Source organism: Dreissena polymorpha, chromosome 4 (assembly GCF_020536995.1).
Source record: "Dreissena polymorpha isolate Duluth1 chromosome 4, UMN_Dpol_1.0, whole genome shotgun sequence".
Taxonomy (NCBI): Eukaryota; Metazoa; Mollusca; class Bivalvia; order Myida; family Dreissenidae; genus Dreissena; species Dreissena polymorpha.
Genome location: NC_068358.1, coordinates 33,453,457 through 33,472,186, shown reverse-complemented (window position 1 = coordinate 33,472,186; position 18,730 = coordinate 33,453,457). Strand labels below are relative to the sequence as shown.

General features: G+C 36.1%; 1 protein-coding gene across 1 annotated transcript; it reads right to left on the bottom strand.

The window, feature by feature from the left end:
• Positions 1-4,186: 4,186 nt before the first annotated feature.
• Positions 4,187-7,724, bottom strand: LOC127879466 (putative nuclease HARBI1). Its single transcript, XM_052426317.1, has 4 exons — positions 7,536-7,724; positions 7,147-7,219; positions 6,040-6,221; positions 4,187-5,324 (listed from the first exon to the last, which is right to left on the bottom strand). The coding sequence occupies exons 1-4, from the start codon at positions 7,721-7,723 to the stop codon at positions 5,159-5,161; spliced, it is 609 nt and encodes a 202-aa protein (XP_052282277.1). The 5' UTR covers position 7,724; the 3' UTR covers positions 4,187-5,158.
• Positions 7,725-18,730: the final 11,006 nt, after the last annotated feature.

Sequence of the window (18,730 nt, the reverse complement as noted above, 5' to 3'; positions counted from 1 at the left end):
CTACAACCCTGCCTGTTGAGAATATGTTGAAATTTACCCAGCGAGCCCTCCTTCTAGGGCTTCTATGGTAGTCGGGTACTTGAAAACATCCGGGTTGAACGAATACTGCAAACTGCGAACAATACCAGTTGCGGTCGCTGGTTACGAAGTTGGAAGATCCTATATGTTTAGTGTAGATCTGTTCAACAAGTGCACTTAAATTATCTTCTTAATCATAAAAACAGTGTTTCTATACGAATTCTTCTTAAATAAATTGAAGTGCCGCACGAAAAGCATTTGTCGAGTCGAGTATTATATTTTATAAAAATTCATAAATGGCGACATTTGAAAACGAAGTCAGCAAATTAAAAAAGATCGTCTTCAAAGTTGAAACGACAGTTACAGCTTATATAAACGTAATTTTTGCTTCTCCACTAAAAGTAAGAAAACTTTTTTTTTTCATTACGATTAATATTTTTCTATACATTCCATCGTTTTTCCATGTACTATTAACTACTCTGTTTTCGCAAAGTATTATGTATTCGCAATTTTAAGTATTTGATGTTACAAACCAGGGAACCGTTTCCTATGAATGGAACTGGTAATATAATTCCGTACAAACTAACCACGGTCTATTCTTTTTGCTTGTATGGAATTTTTCGTTTTTAAGAAGTATTTCCAAAACCAAAAGCTAGTCTATACGGAAAGGTTCGTCCCTGCGACACTACACGCACATGCATTAAGCCCTGTTTTTCGAGAACGCTGCTCACTAATGAATAGATGTCGCATTCGCAGCTATTCTCGTATTGATATCATCCGCTTAAAGTCAACAATCAACTTTAACTTTATTTGATTTCAGCGGAGCGTTTATGAAACAATTCCAGCCGATAAAAGCATGGTTGACAACTTAACAAGGTAAACATCACGTGTATTTGTTTCCAGAGAGCGGAACATATTTTAATGGTCAATAGTTTTTATGAATGAAACCTTCGGTTGCTGATAGTCTGAATGGGAACTTTAACATAAATGAATCGATTAATAATGACTGTTATGACGTTTTCAAATAGGACTTCCGCTTTTTCAAATAGTCTACCAAGCGTTCCTTTTGACGGCCTTCTGGCGATTACTAGATTATCAATCTACAAATACAAACTTCTTGCATCATAGCAAATAGTATAACAGACACAAATCTGCCTAAAATATTTTTAATATACAGTGATTGTATGATGCTGTCCCTTTTATTTATTGTATCATGATTGAAAACAACTTTCTTTGATGATTGATATCAATATCTTAGTAACCGACTTACCACAAATATGCAAGTAAGAAACCATACATTGAGAAATGAATGACGTTTTTGTGTGGGATTTTTTTTGCAAAATTAGCAAACACGATATCATGCAACACTGACCGAGATTGATGAAAATCAGATCAATACTGATTGCATTAGAGCCTGGACAACATGTTGAATGTTAACAATACACCAAGTAATACTTTGACATACTTTTTAAGCATATATAACCTACATTCGAATTTGACCTATATAAACAAGATGCGAATCCTAAATAAGATTGGGGAAGATCGGATGAATATTGTTCGAATTAGAGCCGAACAACATGCCGAATGCTGAAAATGCATTAAGTGACCATATTACCTAGTATCTGACACTACATGACCCATCTTCGAAGTTGGCCTATATATCATCCTAATTCAACTTCTGACAAAGATTGGTTAAGATCAGATGAATACTGTTTAACATAATATGTTCCTTTTTTCCAAACGTGCATATAACAATCAAATAAAACAACATATAATAAACTTAATGATCTATTTATTGGCTGCTACTATACTACCTCCAAAACCAGTACCAACAAGAATACGTCTCAGACATAACATCCACCAACATATGCATTATGCAGAATGCGTATAAACATGTGGTGAACAAAAAAAGAAGTCCATGCTTAATTTATGATTGGTTTTCTTTTTATCATTTATTTAAATAAAATGGTAGTTCATATTTTCCTTCTAAAGTACAGCCAAATTTAATGCTGTCAAAATTCAACAATGTTTACTTGTAAAATTCAACAAATGTCAATAAATAACTAAAAAATAGTCTGATTGTAAATCTTGTACAATATGCACAGCAGATCTTAATGATAATCTAATTAGTAAAAGTTAGGTGGTGCATACAAGAATGTGAAACGAACCCACGGATGGACTTAAATTAAAGTGCACATCAATGAAAAATGCCCCATGGTTTAAAATAACAAGAGTAATTGACAAAAGACTATTAGAAATATTCTTATTATTAACATTAAATACAGGTACATTCAAGACAAAACACTTTGAAGAAACATTCTATATGATTCAAAGCAATATTTTAAAAATATAAAATTGAACACTGAAAACATTTACAATAATAGTATAACAATAACAAATAACTTTCAACTGATACCAATAGAAGCAGAAATCTACATCAACGCTACCGCCTTACACTAATGCAGTGATGTCCATAAGGCAATTTAACAAAATATTAAAAGTTAATTATACATAAAGGGCCATCATTCCGTTAAAATTCCAACCAGAGTTATGCAACTTGTCCGGCTCAGTCCCCTTATGATAGTTAGCGAGTCTGAAAGCAATAGCTATGATACTTTAGGAGTAAAATGGACCAAAACACAAAACTTAACCAAAAGTTAAATTATCTAAGTTTAGTATATAAGGGACCATAATTCTGTCAAAATGCCAGTCAGAGTTATATAACTTTGCCTGCTCAGTCCCCTTATGAAAGTGAGTATTGTAAGTGTTGCAAGTATGAAAGCAATAGCTTTGATACTTTAGGAATAAAAAGAACCTAAACACAAAACTTAACCAAATTTTCAATTTTCTAAGGATGAAAAGGGAACATAATGCTTACAAAATGTTTGGTATAGTTGTCTGCTCATGTTTATAGATTCGGGTCATGTTGGCAAAGAAGTATGCAAAATATAAAAGCAAAATGACAAGGTACCTAGAAAATATTTGAGAAGGTACGCAAACTTTAACATAGATTTATCAATAATATGCATATTCTAAGTGAAAAAGTGGCCATAATTCTTACAAAGTGCTTTATACAGTTGTCTGCTTATGTTAACAGGTTGGGGTCATGTTGGTTAAGAAGTGTGCAAAATATGAAAGGAATATGTCAAGGGGCATAGAAAATATTTGAGGTGGTACGCAAACTTTAACATTCCAACGCTCAAGCAGATGCACGCACCTGGGTGAGTAGGATAGGCTATAGCTCCACTTCATGCATATATATTTCATATATAATAGTTGAGCTAAAAAGTAAAACTGCGATAACTCGAGGACGCACGGGACTGACCTCAATGCTCGAGTAATCGCAAGTTTCGAGTAATCCATGGTATCATTTGTTTTCACTGTTTTTGTTGGTGATGCTTAACTTCTGACCGCAAACGCTTTATTTACATGTTAGACTGTGCTTGGAAAAGAAAAGGATTTGTAAGAAAAAAATCGCTTAAGGTTACAGTATACTAAACAAAACAATGAGAATGATCGTTCATTCTTTTTATACCATACATTTTATCATAATTAGTTATTGCTGGTAATCATTAAATTATCATTAAAACGGTGTAGCTTTTATTTGTGTCTCAAAGGATGGCAATTTACTGTGTTTCTCAAACTGCGACTAACTTCACACCTTATCAAGCGTTTTAGTCTGCTTGATTGCCCAGTTTCCACAACTCGAATATTTTTAGCACCGACCACACGAGAAAGTGTCCTCGAATAATTGCCAGTTAATTACGTGTGAAATGCCTTTCAGGGACCAGCACACATCCTCGAGTTATTGAAAATCGCATGTTTGAGTTATTGCGGGTATTTTATATAGAAATTAAAGGAAAAGGTTAGGGACTTCCTTTCATGCTCGAGTAATTGCCAGTTTTCGAGAAATCGCCAGCTCGAGTTATTGCAATTCTACTGTAAAACAAAAAATGTTTTTGTCATAAACACTATTTCCCTAACGGCGCCGCTTTGAAGCTTTATATTTGACCTTTAACCTTGAAGGATGACCTTGACCTTTCACCACTCAGAATAAGCAGCTCCATGAGGTACACATGCATGCCAAATATCATGTTGCTATCTTCAATATAGCAAAAGTTATGGCAAATGTTGAAAGTTTGACGCAAACACACAAACAAACAACAAACATGGCAAAAACAATATGTTCCCTACTATAGTGCTAGGGGACATAAAAAGAAACATTTTAATCTACAATTTAACAAAAGGGCCAAATAGCCATAAAGCACTCACATGAGTTGCACCAAGCATGTAATACCATGCACTATGATGTTTGTGCAATGATGCAAAAGAGTATTTAAAAAAGTTTTCAATTTGACCTGATGATCTACTTTTTGACCAGAGGTGACCCAGTTTCAAACTCTTTTGTGATCTCAGTCGATAAAATGTTCTGACCAAGATGTATGCTAATTGTGCTATAAATGTGGCCTCTAGAGCGTTAACAAGCTTTTCTTCCAATCGATCTGGAGACCAAGTTTTTAACCCGAGGTCACCCAGTTTCAAACTTGACCGATATTTCACTCATACAAATCTTCTGACCAAGATTTATGGTTATTGAAAATAAATGTGGCTTCTAGACGGTTAACAAGGTAATTGCTGACGACACATGCACGACAGCCCCCAAACCTATAATATCAGCTATGTTCCATAACCCCAAAACCTATGATATCAGCTATATCCCCCGGCCCAAGAACCTATATAATCAGCTAAATCACATGGCCCAAAAGCTATAATATCAGCTATGTCCCTCAGCCCCAAAACATATTTAATCAGCTATGTCTCATTCAGCACACATTTTATAGACTTGTTTTGTCTTTTTCAGACGTAAATGAACACACATTTTATAGACTTGTTTTGTCTTTATCTGATGTAAATTAACACACATTTTATAGACTTGGTTTGTCTTAACAAGACGTAAGTGAACACACATTTTATAGACTTGTTTTGTCTTTATCAGATGTAAATAAACACACATTTTATAGACTTGTTTTGTCTATGTCCCCGGCTCTGTAACCTCATATCACCTTTAAAATAAAAAAGAATGTTAATTTAGATTAAAATAAAACTCCCGAACAGCAGCACTACGTTGATTGTGTTCAACTTAAACACGGTCATCATCATTGTCATCCTCCTCCTGTACATCAGCATCGACTTCTTGTTCATCCCCATTTTCCATCAGAAGATTATGCAGGCGGCAGCACGCAACAAACAAGGCCGCACACTGATGTGGCTTATAGGGCAGAACACCCCCTGATCGATGTAGACATCTATAAGTAAGGAAACACATAATGAATACTCCTTAAACTTTCTATTCTCCATTGAACTGGTCAGTTCTGAGATAAGCATCAATTGATACTATATATTCCAGTAGATCAACTGTTATTATTGTCCAAATATTTGTATTACATTTCAATTGCTGTATTATGTTATTTTAACATGGTAGACATGAAAACATGTCTGTGATACACTCATAATACATGTTTGCAGGACAAAATTTTGAGATTCCCAGGTAATGAAGAAAATGCACAATCATTTTTAATTTAAATATATAATAAATTTATAAATATAGCTATAAATGCTTTAACAATTATGTTCCGTGTATAACACTTTTTATTTAAAATACACAGGGTATTTATTGGGATATTTGATTTCACAATATATTTGTCTGATATGTAAAATAAGAATATCTATGATAGGAAGAATAGATCATTTTTTTGCCCCCAGATAGAAGGATCGGGTGTATATTGTTTTTGGCCTGTGTGTCTGTCTGTCATTCAGTCCCAAAACTTTAACCTTGGTCATATCTTATGCAATATTGAAGATAGCAACTTAATATTTTTCACGCATATGTATATCATGGAGCTGCACATTTTGAGTGGTGAAAGGTCAAGGTCATCCTTCAAGGTCAATGGTCAAATATATACAAAAAAAATGTAGCTTCAAAGGGGGCATTGTGTTTCACAAACACAGCTCTAGTTATACCTGAATCTTGACTTTAATATTCCAAATGCCCGTTCCACAACTTCCCGACCCCTCTTGTGTCTGCGGTTGTACCGCTCTTCCTGTTGGGTATGGAGATTCCTTATGGGGGTGAGTAGGGAAGGACTCAGGGCGTAGCCACTGTCGCCCAGGAGAATGACATTTGCAGTAACATCAAGATGTCCCTGGAGTGAAACATGTAAAAATCAAATCACAACTTATAAATATAGGAAATGGCACGAGTTGTCATATCATACAATATTTTATAAAACGAGTTCAAGAATTGTGTTAGTTAGAGAGCCTTTGACGAGCTTACTAACGAATTTCCTGGACGAGTTTAATAAAATATGGTATGATATGACAACAAGTGTCAGATTTTTTTTATCACATGCGTTTAAATGAGCAAATTAAATAAATATTTACGCAAACATAATGATAAATCTGGAATGTTGTTTACATTTCGTGACGTCATTTGACGTTGCAACGTCATTTCAGAAAAATAACAAAATGCGATTGGTCAATAAACGAAAACTAAGCCAATGAAAACGCTTTAAAATGTTGTATTACACATGTGTAATAAAAAAAATATGTAATGGTTGTATTAAATGGTAAAGCATGTGATAAATAACACTATATAGCCTTTGTATCAGTAACATATATTTATGTCCTTTTTTAATGTGTTCATTTTCAAGTCATACACAATTGTGTTTATAATTTAAAATGAAGATGATAAAAAATAAATAAACATATTGTTTTCAGTACTGCAAATTAAAAACAGTATCAGTTAATTATAGTTGTACGAGTAATGCATTTTTGGTTTGGTTGTTTGGATTTAACGTCGTTTTTAACAACAATGTCATATCACAGCGGTCAGATTAATTTGGCCAGTTTTGCTCTGTAAGCCTTTGACTTCTTGCTCACATTGAGTAGTGGTGAGCGATTGATACTCAGACATGAGTAAGAGTATCATAGGTCACAACTTTTTTACAATTTTTGGTATTTTCATACTTTTAAATTATTAACAATATGCAACAGGCAATAGTGTTATCCCATTGTGCACTAATAATTATGGTAACTAGATTCTGATACATAAAGAATTATTTATTTTACCTTAATTCTTGAATTGTCAAAGACCGCTCCATCATGGGTAGACCCCGGCCATCTCGCAACAACATCAATAAACCTGAAATGCATTATTTCTAAATTAATGACCAACTTTAAAGGATACGTTTAGAACAAGCAATTAGCAAAATAATAACTAACAATCAGTGGAATGCAATTTTGACAAATTACCCCTGAGTTCAGGTCTGACATTAACTCATAATTGTATATTATGGTTGTACCACTGGAATGTTTTGTAATATGTCAAACTAAAAAGGAAATAGGAGAAGTGTTTTACGATATTTGTACTTTACAATTGTAATGCATTTCACAACAAAATATGATCTCATAGTTAAATAAAAACATAGTTACTACATTATTTAAGAGTGTATACATACTTCAAACTGGTGTTAACTATGGCCTGGCAGTTGATGGCGTGATAACCTTTACGACAAATGTAGACTTCCTCATCTACAGTTGGAGTAGTGATTGGGATTAAGGTCCCATCCACTGCTCCAACAAGATTTGGAAATCCACATTTGTCGTAAAAGACCCTCTTCTCTTTGACAATGTCTTCTCTATTCATTGGAAACCTGTTTTTGAAAAATTATATCTATAAGAATATGTTTAAGCGGTGATGAGTCTTAAATAATAACCATTTAACCATTAATTTTACTTTGTTACCAAAAACGATGATATAATCCAAATTACCAATATATAGAAAGAAGATATCTCTGAGAATGCACTGTATTTTAGGAAATGTTCATCGTATTAATTACATTTTTATTTACTTTCATCATATAATGGTCATGATATTGCTTACAAAATGTTTTTTATACTTAGAATTGTTATCTACAAGGATACATGAATTAACATATGTTTAACCAGTATATGTTACCATTTAATTTCAAAATGTCAATTAATAGGCTGATAAATATATTAGAAAATGGAGAAATAAAATGTGAAATATTGCAGTAAAATTTTTCATTGCCATCTCCTAATACCAGTGGCAAATCTGAAAATCTTTAGGATTCTGGAGATGCAATTTCATATATAGGATTTCTTAGAAAGCTTCATATTTCTACTGTTGCAAACTATCGAGAATTTTCCGTGCTAGCCTGGGTCTAAACTCAATAAGTTGACATAACATTTTCTGTTTGTAACCGTACACATAAGATTGTCTGTTTGTAACAGTAAGTGCAATAATATTATATCAAATCTATCTTACAGTTATGTACCTTATGTAGTCCAAGTTGTTGTTGACAGACTCAACAAAGGCATGAACGGTTCTCGATACACTTGATCTGCTGATCCCATGTGTTTCTGCCAATTATGAGTAAAATGCGCCTTTAGCCAGGAATATCAGTCTGACGAGGATCTGCAGCAAAAAAGTTTGAAACATTCATAAATACAGTTTGGTGACATGTACCTGAAATATTATTTAAAATCAAAAGACCCATTTAAAAAACAAAAAACGATCATGTTGGGCCTAGTCGTTTTACTCCACTGATTCCACTCTTCAATTGAAAAGTTCAGTAGAAATGAAAACAGTGATGATGATGAAAAATCCGTGAGTAATTAATAAATTACAACATACTACTAAAACGATACGTTCAAACTTACGTGACCTAGATCGTATTTACTTCATATTGTAGGTTAACAAACTTGACATTCCCCTAATTTCGCCTCCAATTAATCCATAAATTGAATGAGTCGAATAACAATTCAATCGTTGTTCGATTTGCCTATTCATGTCTGACAATCAAACGGTACTGTATCATAAAATTTCAATTTTGTATCCGTGTTTACTTGTTTACATTAAGACCGGATGTCAGAAAAAAACACCCTACTGGGAATTACTGTACTTGATAATGGTCGTAATGCACGTACTGTGTGTGTCAATTTCTCAGAGCCAATATAGAGTAGCAAATTAGCAAATGCATGTCGATTGCAATCATCTTACCTTGGTCTCCGGCGAAATGGTTTTTCCGCCCCGTTCAGATCTGGCAAGAACCTGCCCAAAAAGCTCAACCAGTTGTTGCGCGGTGGTTCGGTGCACCCGATACCGACTAACAAAGTCTATATCGCGAACCCCGGCAACCTCCAAACGGGAACGGAACTCCCACTCTCTCCTTCTCTGGTTATTTACAATCATCAACAAAAACATCTCGGCCATATTGGATTCTTTTAACGCTCTGCGACTGCGTTTGTGTCATCGCATTTTTTATAGCAAAATATCGCAAAAAACAGGTGATCTTGTGATGTGCGATTTTTGATGAAACGCAAAAAAGCCTTAATATTGGCGATGTGCGAATATCGCAACCGAACCGGCGATGCAATATTTGATGAAACGCAAATTGCGAACAGACAAGCGATGTGCGATATTTTAGCAGTAAAATTGCGATGCGATCGTTGATGACACGGGGCTCAGATTAGCCTGTGCAGTTCGCAAACGCTTATCAAGGATGACACTTTCGGCTTGTGATGAATTTTTCGCTTAAAGAAAGGCTCTTCTAAACGAAAATCCAGTTTAGTCGGAAAGTATCGTTCCTGATTAGCCCGTGCAAACTGCACAGTGCTACTAATATGGAAGGACACTTAACGCAAATAAGCATTTAGCCCATTTTTACCAGATCGATTCTCATTTAAATGATAAAGAAACCAGGAAACAACGTTTTTTAAAACAAGAGAAAAATATAGACCTCTTTGTGAATTATGCTCGTTATTATTTAACATGGAGCATCATGACTATAATTGTTTTTTACTTTTTAAGTGTAACCTTAACTTTTTTTAGATTAACAAGACTTGCGCGCAACGTGGTGATCATCTGCGATACAATAATTATAAAATTCCATGATAACGAATAAATTAGGTCAGCACAAACTGTTCAATGCCAAAAATTGACCTTTGACATATATGTGTGACATTGACAAGGTCGATAGGGAAATGTGTGTTAAGAGGGACAAGGCTTGCCCCATGTTAACCCATTTATGCCTAGCATCTAAAAAAAGGCCTTGGCAAACAACGAAGACCCAGAAGAGACGCCTCATTATGCGGCGTCTCATCAAGGTCTACGTTGTTCGCTCAAAGGAATTTATGTAAGAAATATTCTAAATATAAAAATAAATATACTAGACATCCCAAATTTTGGAAATAAATTGATCCTGTTTAGAATGATGAGAGAGTCCACTAGGCATAAATGGGTTAAACATTGTTGGTAAGTTATTTTGATAAAGTTATGCTGAATGAACTGCTCTCAATACGGACAATCTCTAACCAACACATGCAAAAACACATTGCTCGCATTGTGGTAGATTAACCCATCCTTCTAAATTGGATCAAGCCTTTTTTCTAGACGCTTGATATAAATCGAGCTTTCCACAAGCCGGTTCGATATCAATCAATTAATTATTTTTTTATTTCAACGCCATTTATATCTAGGAATGGACACCGCTGAAAGAAATTAGTCAAGTCATCGCTGCAGTTATCTCCCTTAAATATGATCGAATACCAATACCAACATTTTAAGTCATACTAGGTCTGAAAGGTTTTCAAGTTTTTTATTTTATAGAAATAGGGCATTTTTTACACAACTGTTATTCATACTTTTAATTTGTAAAATGCAGCCAAAAAGAGCATAACATATGCAACAAAACAATCGATGGTAAAAAGACCAAAACGCTCGGTATAGTGATTTCTCGAACCACCCCCATTGAAAATAAATATCATCCGTAGTTGTTAAAAGTACATAAATGTATAATGAATACAATTGACAAATTATGAAACTTGTTTGACAGTGGCAAATTCCCTAGTGTTTTTAACATTTCAGAAGGTAGCAAAAATACGTTTCTAGTAGATTGACCGATTCTTGTCAAGATTGACCGGATCAGTTATGTGTTTTAACCAAGCCGATTTTAAAATCGTAATTCGTGTCAAACACCTGAAAACTTAGTCTTAGTAGTGAAAAATATGTAACAATCATGGTTCAGAAACGGCCTGCGGAAAACACAGACAACCCGATAGACAGTCATCAATGGTGAATCCATTCTACACTGCGGGTGTTTAGTAGGATATACTGGTTGTGATTGACTTTGGATAAATATATTTTAATTACTAAAAAGTCAAATAGGTTTTAATCGACCGGGTCAATTAGGGCCGGTAAAAAATGGAGGGAAAATCAACTGTAAACATTATTTTCCAAGTGGTTTGATATGAAACACGTTTGAATTTCCCAGACCCGTTTTGTTTTTTTCTGCGCATGCGCGGAGGTGATTTCTGGTGGATCCAGAGTCTCGAAATATCGGCAGCAGTACACGAAGATAACGAGACTAAAAAATAAATCAAGGTTAATGCTCTCAATAATAGCGTATATTTCTAAAATAAACATAAATATTCTAAGAATGGAAATATTTAATAAAAGTTGCAGTGGCATGAAATTGACGCCCCGAACGGCCACGCATTAGTTATTATTATTGCTGCATCATTTACGGGAAACTGTGGATGAACGTGGTCATTTTAACAGACAAGACATTGTCTTACTAAATTACAATAAGGACAGATTTTTTTGTTTAACCCATTTATTCCTAGTGGACTCTCCCATCATTCTAAATTGGATCAATTTATTTCAAATATCAGGTATGTCAAGTATATTTATTTCTATATTTAGAATATTTCTTACATAAAGTCCTTGAAGCAAACAGCGCAGACCCTTATGAGACGCCGCATCATGAGACGTCTCATATGGGTCTACGCTGTTTGCCAAGGCCTTTTTCTAGACGCTAGAAATAAATGGGTTAAAACAAACAGTGAATAGCTCATAGAGAATGCATTTGCGTTGAGCGTCGTCTCATAGTATCCTGTTCGGTCCGCTAATATGATTTTTTTTGTTAAAAATGTATTCTTTTCTTAGCGAAAATCCAGTTGAGACAAAATGTGGCATCCTTAAACTCTGTGTTGACTGCACATGCTAATGCGTAGCGACACTCTACGAAAAATCATTAAACCCTTTTTGAGTCGCGGTCTCAGAAAACTGGGCTTAATGCATGTGCGTACAGTTTCATCCCAGGTTAGCCTGTGCAGTCCGCACAGGCTAATCAGCGACGACACTTTCCGCCTAAACTGGATTTTCGTGTAGAAGAGACTTCCTTTAAACGAAAAATACCAGAAAATCGGAGAGTGTCGTCCCTGATTAGCCTATGCGGATTGCACAGTCTAATCTGGGATGACACTTTACGCACATGTAATAAGACCCGTTTTCTCAGAACGCGTATCATTTTCCCAAAGCGGGGCTCCTAATATTTTGTGATATATAATAAGGGATTTTCCCGAATCTTGGTTGCTTCTATCCACGAATTCTACGTCGATATCACTAGACGCTTGTTCCGGTGAAATTTTGATCGCCCGAGACGCTTGGTCGTCTGCCGGATCAGACGACGGAGGCGCCAACTGCTGGCGCGCATTTCTACCGAAGCCGGATCTACCGGTCGCGTTGTCTGGATAGTTTGACAAATAATTTACACGGTTTGGTTTCCGGTTGTGGTAGAGACAATGAAACAAAAAAAGGCGCACTCTTTTTCTGTGTTAATTTGCCTAATAAGAAATACAACACTCTTCGCTTGTAAGGTATTTTTCGTTTAAAGTCGTATCCAGGAATATAATTTAAGAAAGAAAAAAAAATAACCCTCATCTGGGCTTGTACCGCTGATCCCTGGAGTAAAAGTCTAGCGCTGAGACCACTCGGCCATCCTTGCTCATTCAATTAGTAATTAATTTTATGCTTTATATAAGCAATCCACGTAGTGTCCCAAAACATAACGAAAACAACAGAACTCTCTAAATTATTTGATCGTTTTGCTTTATAATTTTCCGGTTTTAAAATCGCCAAAAGATGCATATTATGTTTATTGTAAAGCATGGTAAATGTTCAGTATTCATTTTTCTTCACAAATATCATAACTACAGTGAAAATTTGCGAATCTGAAACCTTTTTTTTATTTTGTCAATTTTCCAAAACGTGAAAAGGTCTCTTTAATATATGAGTTTCGCTCTGGGAAAACAGGGCTAAACGTATGTGCGTAATAAGTCGTCAAAGATAAGCCAGTGCAGTCCGCACATTCTAATGATGAGCGGTACTTTCCGCCTTTATGATATATTTTCGTTTAAAGGAAGTTTCTTCTAAACGAGAATCCGGACTGCAGAATGCGCACACAAGCTAATCTGCGACGACACTTAACGAATATGCATTAAACAAGAACAAAGCTCTTCAATGCATTCATATCGTGGCAGTAGCCGGTTAATATCGATAACATTTTCGTTGTTGCCCGCCATCGATTACGTGAACAAAGATCCAGTCACATTGTTTTTTATCAAATACTGAAAGATGACACGTTGTCCAAAACTGAATAGTTCAAACGATTCACGCGGTTTTATTTTCTTTATTTCTCTAGTTGCTTAATTAAGTACTTTTACAAATAGTTCACCGAAAACCGATACGAATGTCAATGAAAACAGGTGTATCTAGTCAAATTTGTTCAGTACCTTGTTTGCCAGCAATCGATTTCAAACAGGGCAAAGAAGAAGAAATTAAATAGAATTGCGCATTAATTATTAATATAAAGATATTTCACAGTATTTCTTTTTTCTTCATTTAATTACTTTGCGATTTTTGTGGATTGTGAATGCACACTGTTTGTATAATTGAGCTGTGTTCCTGCGCGCATTATAACGCGATAGATTTGCGCGGGTGAAGGGCGCGCGCTTACGTTCTTAAACTGTTTCGACTGTCCGGCTACATAATAGTTTCTCATACTTGAAATGAGGGTCGTCAAGATTGTACGACATATACGTGTATACGCACGCACTAATTTTGAGTCTTTAAGACGTGCCGGATACGACTGTCAGTATTATAATCTGTGTTTTTAGTGGTTATAACGTGGAGTAAGTGAAAAGTTTCGGCCTTTGAAATTACCGATTCTTTGGTAAGTTAGGGTTATTTTCTGGCATACATGTCTCAGATCTTGGTTTATAATTACTTAAAAATTTCCGATAAAATTATTGGCAATCGATGAACAAATTATGCAGGATTTTAATTTAATGGAAATCGGACGAAATAGATTTTAACTGTTTTCGATTTACGTAAGCTGAAGATATTTAATTGAGACGCGCTCTCGGAAAAAGGGTCTTAATGCATATGCGTAAACTTTCAGGGACGTCACTGTCCGTCGTAACATGATTTTAGCTAAGATAATAAAAGTCTTCGGTTTAACGAAAAAGGCAATAAACATAGGAAGTGTCGTCCCTGATAAGGGTGACTGTTCAGGCTAATCTGGGACGACACTTAACGCATGAAACCTTGTTCCCAGATCAAAGCTAAATTATATAATTTGAGATAACCAGGGCGTATTGTGAATTATTTAGATATCCTAGATATCACATTTTTATTAAGCTTGTTACTAAAATTTCGAAAAATATCGTATTTTCTGTTGTTATAGTCGACACTTTGTAAAATCGAAAAGTTTTTTTTAAACATTTAATACAAAAGGCTAATCGACAGTTTGACTTAAAGCGCGGCAGCCTGATCTCAATGTATTAAAACAAATATTATATAGATTTATGACTTTATGTTATGGGTTGTGTGGTCAATATTTTATTACTAGGTATAAATACACTTTTTACGAAAATTTCAGACGTAAATGAATACAGTAGCGAGACGCATTCGCACAGTGGCGTCATGGCGGCCATCTTTCTGGACAGGAAATGACGTCATCATTTCTAATGACGCGGACGACACAAGCCTTACGTCCGGTTTTGTTGTAAGTATGGATAAATTATATAACATGTATAAGTACCTGAACTAGAAATCTATACATTCAGCGAACATTGTATGTCTAATCGTATAAATAAATTATTCGGCCAAATTCCCAATCTAAAAAGATATGGGCCGTGCACTGTAAAAAAGGGCTTGAATGCAGGTGCGTAAAGTGTCGTCCCAGATTAGCCTGTGCAGTCCGCATAGGCTAATCAGGGAAGACACTTTTTCGCTTTAACTGGATTGTTGCTTCGAAGATACCCTTTAAACAAACAATACAATGAAAGCGGAAAGTGACGTCCCTTATTAGCCTGTGCGGACTGCACAGGCGAATCTGGGACGACACTTTACGCACGTGCATTCAAGCCCTTTTTCAAAGAGCATGGTTCATATGTAATGGTTCAACATTACAGCTTACAATTCGCACTTGAACATTTTCCATTTGAATTCATTCGAACGAAGGCATACATTAATCGCAATGTCTATCCGTCAGAGTTATCCGCTTCTTTTGCAGAACATATGAAGAAGAAGAAGATTTTATTTCAGAATCAGTAGGCCATAGGCCCATGTGAACATACAGATATGAACATAAACAGTAATAGCAAGTCAAGTTACACAATGAAAATACCAAAAAAATAAAATAAAAAAAATAAATAAAAAATGTTGTGTTGAAATAAATCAAGTACCAATACATTTTAAGGAATGAGTTGTGCTAAATAATTAAATAAAATAAAAAATGTTGTGTTGAAATAAATCAAGTACCAATACATTTTAAGGAATGAGTTGTGCTAAATAATTAAATATAACAAAGATCCCGATTAATAATACGAGCAGATGCAAATAGGGAGGTTATCGGACAAAACGCAAATATGCGGAGAAGGTGTATATAATTTTATATTTTTGTATTTTAGGTACTATATTTCTGTTCGTTTAGTTTATGTCAACACAAAATATATACAACGGTTATATACAAATAACATATAATTTTTTATACATCACAATAATTTGCTTCTCGTATATATCCGAATCTGTATTCATTTATTATTTATAATCGTAAATTTCAAAAGACAAAATTATGTTGATAATTTAATGACTACTTACAAAGTTGCCTAAAAAGATATGCAAGATATCGTTATTCTAATATTTTTTATTTATTTTTTTTTTTTAAGAGACACCGTGATCTGTCAATAACACATGTGTTACAAAAGTACAATTATAATAATATTTCAGTAATTGTGTTGAGTATTTATCAATAAATTACCAGTAGAGACTCGGTGAACGAGAAATCATAACATTATATTACTCAATACACATAACGAATGATAATACAATATTGTGCGTTGCACTATCAAAAGAGACATAGGGTGTATTTTACAAATTATGTATCATTTACAGATTTTCTGATTTCAAAACATTTAAATATAAACATGCTTAGACGCCGAAGTACAATTTCATTTGTAAAATCGAAAAGTTTTTTTTAACTATCACCACCACTGTCACCACCACTATCACCACCACTATCACCACCACTACCACCACCACTATCACCACCACCACTATCACTATCACCACCACTACCACCACCACTATCACCGCCACTATCACCACCACTTTCACCATCACTACCACCACCAAAATCACCATCACTATCACCACCACTACCACCCCTCTACCACCAACACTATCACCACCACTATCACCACCACTATCACCATCCTCCACATCCACCAGCACAATCAACATCCCATGTACTTCTCCTAACCATCACCACTATCACCACCACTATCACCACCCTCCACAACCATCAGCACTCAACATCACCTGTACTTATCCTAACCACCACCACTTCACCATCACTATCACCACCCTCCACAACCAACATCCCCTGTACTTCTCCTAACCACCACAACTATCACCACCCCTATCTACACCCTCCACAACCACCAGCATAATCAACATCACCTGTACTTATCCTAACCAACACCACTATCAACATCATTATCACTACCACTACCACCACCCTCCACAACCATCAGCACAACCAACATCACCTGTACTTATTCTTACCACCACCACTATCACCACCCCTATCTACACCCTCCACAACCACCAGCATAATCAACATCACCTGTGCTTATCCTAACCAACAACACTATCAACATCATTATCACTACCACTACCACCACCCTCCACAACCATCAGCACAATCAACATCACCTGTATTTATCCTAACAACCATCACTATCACTACCAGTACCACCACCCTCCACAACCACCAGCACAATCAACATAACCTGTACTTATCCTAAACATCACCACTACCACCACCACTATCACCACCCTCCACAACCACCAGCATAATCAACATCACCTGTACTTATCCTAACCACCACCACTATCACCAACACTATCACCAACACTAACACCATCCTCCACAACCACCAGCATAATCAACATCACCTGTACTTATACTTACCACCACCACTATCACCATCACTATCACCATCACTATCACCACCACTATCACCATCACTATCACCACCACTACCACCACTACTATCACCACCATTACCACTACCTTCCACAACCACCAGCACAATAAACATCACCTGTACTTATTCTAACCACCACCACTATCACCAACACTACCACCATCACTATCACCACCACTATCACCACCACTATCACCACCACTATCACCACCACCACCGCCATAAACTCAACTACCTGTCCCGCTACGGATATCACCACAACAACAAATAGACTCCCACAACCACCACAAGCACCTCTACAGCCACACAAACATCGCCACCAAAACCACCACTACCATTATCACCACCACTATCACCACCACTATCACCACCACTATTACCACCACTATCACCACCCTCCACAACCACCGGCACAATCAACATCACCTGTACTTATCCTAACCACCATCACTATCACCACCACTATCACCACCCTCCACAACCACCGGCACAATCAACATCACCTGTACTTATTCTAACCACCATCACTATCACCACAACTATCACCACCACTACCACCACCACTATCACCACCACCACTATTTCTATCACCACCACTTTCACCACCACTATCACCACCCTCCACAACCACCACTATCACCATCACTACCACAACCACAATCACTATCACTATCACCACCACTACCACCACCACTACCACCACCACTATCACCACCACTATCACTATCATTATCACCACCACAATCACCACCACTATCACCACCACTATCACCACCACTACCACCACCACTATCGCCACCACTATCACCACCACTATCACCACCACTACCACCACCACTACCACCACCATTATCATCACCACTATCACCACCACTACCACCATCACTATCACCACCACTATCACCATCACTATCACCTCCACAGCCACCAGCACAATCAACATCACCTGTACTTATCCTAACCACCACCACTACCATCAATTCAACTACCACACCAAAAACCACCACGCCCCCCCCCCCCCCACACACACACCACCACCAACCACTACTTCACGCCTTCGTGTATAGCCATGATAAAAATGCATGTCTTACTAAAGAAATAGGGTTCACTTTGATTTAAAACTGCTGCCCTTTTCAAACGGTTTGATGTAATTTCTTGAAGATTGGCTCTTTAACGAGTTCCGATCAAGACCACCCATCGTCGCTATGTTCTATTCATTGCGCAATACTGCGAAAACATTATTTTCACAAAGTTTATGTTTTCATTATTCAGTATTCATTTATCATTCTTTAGA

Bases quoted from the DNA above. Each gene is read 5' to 3' on its own strand.
- LOC127879466 (XM_052426317.1), bottom strand. From the start codon at position 7,723: ATGAATAGAGAAGACATTGTCAAAGAGAAGAGGGTCTTTTACGACAAA. The intron at 7,220-7,535 runs GTATGTATACAC...AATGCATTTCAG, and splicing joins ATAGTTAACACCAGTTTGAA to GTTTATTGATGTTGTTGCGA. The intron at 6,222-7,146 runs GTAAAATAAATA...GTTTCACTCCAG, and splicing joins TTGACAATTCAAGAATTAAG to GGACATCTTGATGTTACTGC.